The sequence below is a fragment of the Hakea prostrata genome, unplaced genomic scaffold (genome assembly GCF_041222555.1).
Source record: "Hakea prostrata isolate BN-2017 unplaced genomic scaffold, UWA_Hpros_2 contig_106, whole genome shotgun sequence".
In the NCBI taxonomy this organism is placed as follows: domain Eukaryota; kingdom Viridiplantae; phylum Streptophyta; class Magnoliopsida; order Proteales; family Proteaceae; genus Hakea; species Hakea prostrata.
The window spans coordinates 93,747-101,320 of record NW_028291225.1 but is presented as its reverse complement, the minus strand read 5'-3'; the positions used below and the strand labels follow the sequence as shown (position 1 = coordinate 101,320).

At 35.9% G+C, this 7,574-nt stretch overlaps 1 protein-coding gene across 1 annotated transcript; it reads right to left on the bottom strand.

The window, feature by feature from the left end:
- Nucleotides 1-2,397: 2,397 nt before the first annotated feature.
- Nucleotides 2,398-3,957, bottom strand: LOC148998862 (acid phosphatase 1-like). The gene is made up of 3 exons (XM_089141656.1): nucleotides 3,402-3,957; nucleotides 3,077-3,286; nucleotides 2,398-2,963 (listed from the first exon to the last, which is right to left on the bottom strand). The coding sequence occupies exons 1-3, from the start codon at nucleotides 3,791-3,793 to the stop codon at nucleotides 2,786-2,788; spliced, it is 780 nt and encodes a 259-aa protein (XP_088997782.1). The 5' UTR covers nucleotides 3,794-3,957; the 3' UTR covers nucleotides 2,398-2,785.
- Between the last annotated feature and the right edge of the window lie 3,617 nt (nucleotides 3,958-7,574).

Below are 7,574 nucleotides of genomic sequence, written 5' to 3'. Positions count from 1 at the left end.
ATCTCCTTAGTGTTACCTCTAAGACTTTTCTGGATGGAAAGATTTCAATATAAGGATTTTGACAATTCAAAACACACAAGGTAACCTAATTTACCATATTTATATTAGTCTCACATTAGATGCAACTAATAATAATACCGTTATATATATGATATATAATTGTTCCTAAGTGGGATATGGGTCAGTAGAGAGTTAAGTAAGGATTTCACACGCACATGCTAGACTAGGCTGAGCCAGGATTGGCCATGACCGTGATTTGTGGACCTTGGTTTGACTACACCACGAGATATATGTAATATTATTTAATTAGTATTCATGGGATTAGAGAAAAATCTCCTTTTTTGGTTTGTTGTGAAAATTTAACTATATGATTAGTCACAACTCTTTCTCATACGAAAGTGACCCTACAAATAGATACCATTTTGCCTATAGGTGTCCAAAAGGAGTTGGAGTATAGTACGAAATCCAATAAGTGTTCTGCACTTTGGTTTTGTGAGAATCTCGTTTTCAGAAAAGGAAAAACCTTCTAGTTTTGTTTTCTTTCTTTCTTTGCATTGTATACTACTTTCGTATCTATTACAAGTAGAATTTGTTGGAGTGCTAGTCTTCAGATCTAAGGAATCGTTTTATGTTGGAGGTGAGGAGGCTAAGGTCAACCGAGTCAGCACTGAAGGGAGCATTCTAATACCTTAAGGAAAAGTATTGTTTGTACGCCTAAATTCACCTTATTCGAGTTCTTGTTGCTTTTAATATTTTGTTTCTTTTACTACACAAGAATAACTGCTTTTGAAATAAGATTATCTTATTATTGGCTTCATTTATCTTATTGCATAATATTGGTCTGTCTTATATGATGCCTACGGTATTTTGCAGTCCTGCTGTGTGAGTTTGGCTATTTAGTTAATGACATGGAACGAGGCAAAATAGGGGTTTGGATCAACTAGAGCTAGGGTTTTCATTTTGTAAACTTGTAAAATATTAGACCCTTAAATGTGAATATTAAAAGGTATATTTATATATATACTCCCGCCATTTGATTTAGCACCGTCTTGACAGCCGGCTGTTGGCAATAGCCACTGCAACAAATAAAAATCCCAGCATATCTGATAATGTTGTCTCTATGTTGTGTCATTATTTAGCTAAAGCTATTATATTGTAGACTCTTCTTGGTTATTCTTTGGAACTATCTAAGTTTTTTCCTAACCCACCACCCCCTAAAAATAAAATAAAAAATAAAAAAAATGAAAAGAAAGAAAAGAAAAAAAGAACGAAAAGAAAGAAAAAAAAATGAACAAATCGATTTCCAATCTTTCATTCGTGGTGTTGAAGACAAATTCTTTCCACCATGGAAAAATTATAATGTGTTCAAATTGTAGTTTTTGGACGTTGACTATAGCCAAGTAGGTGTGGATTCTCAAAATTTCGAGCTCTTCAAACTGACGGTTATAGGTTCCAAATATTTGGAGTTCTTATTTTACCCCTTTTTTTAATTAAATATGACTCGGAGTCTAAATCATCACTCCTAATAGGGAGCACAAAGTTTTCCTCTTACACTTCTCAGCTACAAATTAAGAGAGGCCCATAGACAAAAAAACTAAAAAAAATTCAAGAGGGGGCAGGACCCACACCAATACCTTGTGGGCCCCATGTATTTTGTGGTCGGGAAATGTCCAGGGAGCACACAATGCTCCCCTTCGGGGTTGCAGATCTGGACTCTATAGTGTTGGGGGAGGGGGGCATGCTTTGGTCATTTTTGTTGTAAATATGTTTATAACTTATTAATATTATTTATATAAATATCCGTTTTTATCGTGTCTTTTATCTATAGTTTTATTTAGTCCCACATCGGGTTGAGAGGAGTTGATTATATAGAATCTCTACAATTCCATGTTTTCTCTGTAGAGTCACTATGCCAAGAAAAAGCTTGTTTTTTTCCTCACTAATACGTTGTCCAGAATAATCCTGATATTTGTTCAAGAAAACTAAAAATTACCGCGGACCTCGGTTGAGTAATGGGCCAAAATAAGAAAGCCCACATGCATAATCCAATACCAAAGAATGCAATTAATTAAGTACAAACATTTCGTAAATAAGTTATCATTTTAGATACTACAAAAAAAAAAAAAAATTATCATTTTAGATGGAAACAAGTTTCATAAACTATTTGTATACAAAGAGAGACTAGATTTGATTCCAATGTACACAGGCAATTCCAAAGTGGATCAATACTCTGTTGAGTGACTATCTCATTCCCAAAGTGTTTGCATATTTTTTATTTTATTTTGGTAAAGAAGTATTTGGATATTCACAAAATATTAATTTCTTAAACTTTAGTCATTTGGGAACCAAAAGTGAGCAATTTGTAGTCATAAGAGCTTTTTAGATATAATAGGATTGAGATGACACATGTCGATATGGTATAACACATAAGAATCGACAAAAATACAAAAATACATATAAATGTGTATACAACACTAAGCAGATAACTTACCACGCAATCGTTAATATAGTTGTACAATCAAGAAAATGAAAACCGAAAGAATACAAATAAAAATTGAAATCATAAGATTAAAATTGAAATAAATTAAATGCCCAAACAGTGTTCCACATCTAAAAATCAAACATCCAAAAAAAAAAAAAAGGTTCCACATCCAAAATCAAACATATCTTTTATTTTGGGGCGGGGTTTTTTTCATTCTTGCCCAGGGGAGTGCTGGGAGAGATGGAAGAAACTTCAAATTAGAAGGCACTGCTGGGGTTGAATGATGAAGAGTTGACATTCCTTTCAGGGAATGTAATACAGAGAATTGGGAAGCTTAAATGTTCTCATGGCACCAGGAAGCCCCACAAGGCTGGGCCACTGTGATCCAACCATTCCCCAGATACGGTAGCCTTCACGGATCAGCTTCTTCCTCTGCTCTGCCTTCAACTCTTGCACTGTCATGCCATTGTTCTCATAACCCCTATCATAAACAGACAGTGAGAGAAACTCATTGAGTTAATGATTGATCTTGATTCTTGATAGAAAAATGTAAACTTCTGATTCAACTAAGTGAAAGGATAGAACTTCACCAACCTTAGAATGAGACCAGACCACCCAGTGCAACCAACCTTGAAGAGGTTATCAGTTGTGGGATCCCTGAGGTGTTCTCCTCTTGAAGAGACTAAGAAGATCTTCAATCCTCTCCCTTTGATCTCATTGAAGAGGTTCATTGAGTGCTTTAGAGCTGGAGCGTTGCTCTTCCACACCCATTTCTCAAAGTCTGTAACATTGAACTTCTCTCCTCTGAAAACAATAATTAGTTAAAGAAATTACTGACAAAGAAAAAAAGAAGAAAACGTGGAAGATCTGATAAAAGGTAGGAAATGGAGCCCAGATCAAGAGCTCCTATGTACAGTACCCATGGCGATGTTTCTTGAAGTAAGGAACAGTGGAAAGAATGGTATCATCGACATCGAAGATCCAAGCATCTTTGCCATCACCAGTCAATTTGAAGTTTTTGCCGAGATAGATGGTGCACTCTTCGAGTGCTTTCTGTGAATCCACCTTGTATTGAGTGGAGGTCATGTACTTGCCGATGTAATCTGTGCATTCTTCCGGGACAACTTCGTAGCCACGAACGTTATGGAGCTCGACATTGATCCTCCAAGCTTCACAATAGTTCTTCAGGGTTATCTTCAGGTCATTTGAGTCCTTCCCTATCTTCCACTGGTTCAAGATATTCCAGTCTGCAACTGCTACACCAACAAGGAGACTAGAGAAGCACAGCAACAAACCCAGATTTCTTCCCATCTTCTCCTTTTTCTTTATGATCAAAAGACAAAAAGGATTCTGGGGGTGGATCAGTAGAACCGAGCTTTGGATATTTATGTTGGTGGATTTCAAATTTTCAATTCAATAAAAGGATAATTGGTTTGAAGATTGAGAAGAAGCCATTGGGGTGGCCGGCAGGTGGGTCTTCATTCATTTGTAAGTCATTAGATTCACGAGACTATCATCAAGAGTTAAATAAAATTAATTATCATGGAAATCATCTAATTCTAATTAAATTCAAATTTTATTTAAACTCACTCCTAAATTTGAATTTTATTTAAACTCTAATTTAACAATTCTATTTATTATTTTTGTTTGATCTTTTGATAACTCACAGTGTAACTAAAATGAAAATAAAAAAATCGGATGTTGCTAACTTAAAGGTTTGTGCTTGGCACGTCTATTGAGTGCTCACTTGTTGTTTAGATCATAATTTTTAAATCTTGAAAGCACTCACTTCAGAATAGTGGGAAGGTTTTATAATTTAACTCTTCCAATACTAAATGTAAGAGCCTTAAGAGCCTTGTACAGCATATATAATCTTTTTATAAACATATCACGTCTTTTTTCATTTATAAACTTGGATGCATGTTTGTATTTGCTTTCATGTCAACTCAAGGTTTCTTCTAATCCTTGGTTCTATTATCATTTAAAAAAAATAATATATATTTTATTTCCCTTATTAGAAGAATATTACTATACTTAAATTTAATTCATTGGTTTAAAATTTTACATTCTTTTTGCTTCCATTGGTGTGAAGTTCAAAATAATATCTTTATAGATTCTTAAACATATCTAATATAACTAGTAAGAGTACTTCGCTAAACAAACATTTAATGGATAAGTTAACAGGACTTTGTTTGCTGCCATATGGCAAATACCTAAAGGACTCTTGAAAGGTGATATGTAGATCCATTACGATCCAACTGTTGTGATTTCATAGTAAAAGAATAGGAAATCCAAACCAATGAATTCTAAAATGTAACAACGGGTTGGCTAAGTTGGAAAAAGAATAACGTCTTATAGTATGCATGCATTAAGAGTTCGAATCTCTGATACCATGTTCAAAATAGAAACACAATTTTAACGTGGTTCGATCTTCAGTATGAAGTCTACGTCCACGGTGAAATCCCCAATCAACTGTATTCTGGGGAGAGCTTTCATTATCTTTAAATAGAGATGGTAGTGTACATGATGTGGTATTTTATAATGAGTAGAGTTCTACAAGTAAATGAACTTTACAATGAGTGGGACTATTAGTCTTTTTGTTACACTGTATATTTAAATTATATATAAAAACTACGTTGAAGATATAGTCAAATGTCACAAGCTGGCCTAGACGAATATCAAATCCAAAACACAACTAAATCGTTGACTAAAGTTTATTGAAGACCGTAGTGGAGGCAACTCACATAACAATCTTACACTTCTTTCGTGAGACTTTTAAAAAAGATTTGTCACGTGGGTTATTGATTTTTTTTTGGTCATCTACTTGTAGTTGATCTTAAAATTGCCAAACAAATAAAAGGTTTAAAATGAATTAGAGGACGGCATGATGTTTACTATGTGGGCATTACTTTTTTCTTTTTTCTTTTTTCTTTTTCTTAACATTACCATGTGGCATTAGAAAACCCTCTATATGGTACTTTTCAGTACATGTCTAATACAGTTCCTCATCCACACGAATCTATGTGGAAGAATGATACAAATAAGAAGGGGTAAATACTGGATTAGATGGGACACTCTCTGCAAGAGTAAAAGGGATTAGGGTCTTGACTTTAGAGATGTTCACTGTTCTAACCAGGCTTTGTCCAGAAAATAATACTGAAGATTTTTGTAAAAGCCTAACTCAATTTGGACACCGGGGGTGGTGATCTAGTGGTCCCAAGCTCACTCTCAAGTGGTTTGGTAAACCTCATGTCCCTGCAGGTTCGAATCCCCTCTGCTCTTCTGTTTCTTACATTGGACAGTTGTGTGCTCTTTGGCCTGGGCATGAGTGCTATCGGCTTCTGTGGACTATACTAGGCCTCCGGTGGGGCTCCGCTGACAGGGCCAATGCTTGCATAGGTCGCACTCGATAAAAAAGTCCGAAGATTGTGTAGCAGGGGGCGCTAGGTTGCCGCTACTGCATCCCCTCTTTATTTCTACCAAAAAAAAATAAATTTGGACACAAGTTATGTTTGCAAAGTATCTGAAAGACAAGTTCATTTCTTGATGTACAAGTGCCCAGACATTGCTGTTAGGGTTGGCGTCATTTGTTGATTGATAGGGATATGTTGCCTCCTTAATTGCTGCGATAGATAGGAAATGGCCTACAAACCTCAATTTATAGAGACCCCTGGCTTCCCTCCACTCACTTCAAATCCATCCTCCCCCCACCCAAAAAAAAAAAAAAAAAAAAAAAAAAAAAAAGGCTCGCTCACAGTTGGTGAGTTAATTGATTGGTAGTCCATACAATGGAAGGAACAGGTCTTACAATTACTTTTCTCATCCCAGGAAGTAGAAGCAATTTTAAACATTCATATCCTCTCGTTTCACATTCAAGACTTTGTTATGGGATAAGACCAAACAGGTGGCTTTTACTGTTAGATTTGTTTATTATCATTGTCTTTCAATGACCAACATATATGCAAGAAAATTCAGCTTCTTCTTCATCATCTCAATGCTGGACTGCAATTTAGCATACTCCTACCCTCTCAAAAATAGAACTTCCCATAGCGCATTGCCCCTAAGCAAAATATTGATTGAGAAGAAAGGTACTCTCTCTCCTTTATGCTTGGTTTGTGTATCTGACTATGATGCTATTTTCCATGCCTTGTTTTATTGTACACATGCTAAGCAGTGTTGGAGACAATCTCCTCTTAGACTTGATGTATCTAAATTTATAGGATCTTCTTTATTTGACCAAGTTAGCTTTGTACGTTCTAAGTTTCACTCTTATGGAGACATGAATACTATAGATATTATTTGGAGTACTTTATGTTGGTCTAAATGGAAAACTAGGAATCCTACCTTATTTTGAGGCTATTTTCCAACTATATTGGCTACGATGATTTCCTTCTCTTCAAAAAAATGTTGAGATTCATGAATGGTGTTGTAGGTCCACTAGAACTCTAAGGGAGGAGCCTCTAATCACTTCGGTTGCTTTAGGGGAGAAGTTGTGTTTTCACAAACTCTTATGGCTCATATGATAAACACAATTAATAGGGAGGCCAAGGCAATATTTTGTGGGATCAAAATGGCTCTTTTGTGATGGCTAGATCCAAGGCTTGTAGAAGTCTTTGGGCACCCACCGTTGAGTTGGAGGCAATACGCAATGACTAATTACTCCTAGCACAATTTGTACATGTATCTAGGCTTGTGGGGACTTCTAACTGTCAGTCTGCTACTTGTGCTCTCAATGGGCAGCCCTTCTCTCTTGATTGGGCCTCTTGCAACTTAGTTCAGACAATTACGAACTTAGTTTCTAGTTTTTTTTTTTTGGTCAACTTAGTTTCTAGTTTCAGAGTGTTTTGTTTCATTTTGTTTCATTATATTCCTAGGTCTCATTGTAATAACCCCCATAATACTAACCCAAAACCAGAATTGCAGGTCCAAGTGCCCAAGTCTCTAGTCAAAAGAAGTTGTGGGCATCCGAATTGAACCTCATGTTTCAGCCCCAGAGCCCATGGATTCTGACAAAGTTGGTGAAGAACCTGTTTCGTTGGAACCGAAAGAAGATCCAACCAGAACCCAGATGGATTGGGCATATGTTGATATC

Coding starts and splice junctions, on each gene's coding strand:
- LOC148998862 (XM_089141656.1), bottom strand. CDS start 3,793: ATGGGAAGAAATCTGGGTTTGTTGCTGTGCTTCTCTAGTCTCCTTGTT. Junction 3,287..3,401: donor TTCAAGAAACATCGCCATGG/GTACTGTACATA, acceptor TATTGTTTTCAG/AGGAGAGAAGTTCAATGTTA. Junction 2,964..3,076: donor TGGTCTGGTCTCATTCTAAG/GTTGGTGAAGTT, acceptor TGTTTATGATAG/GGGTTATGAGAACAATGGCA.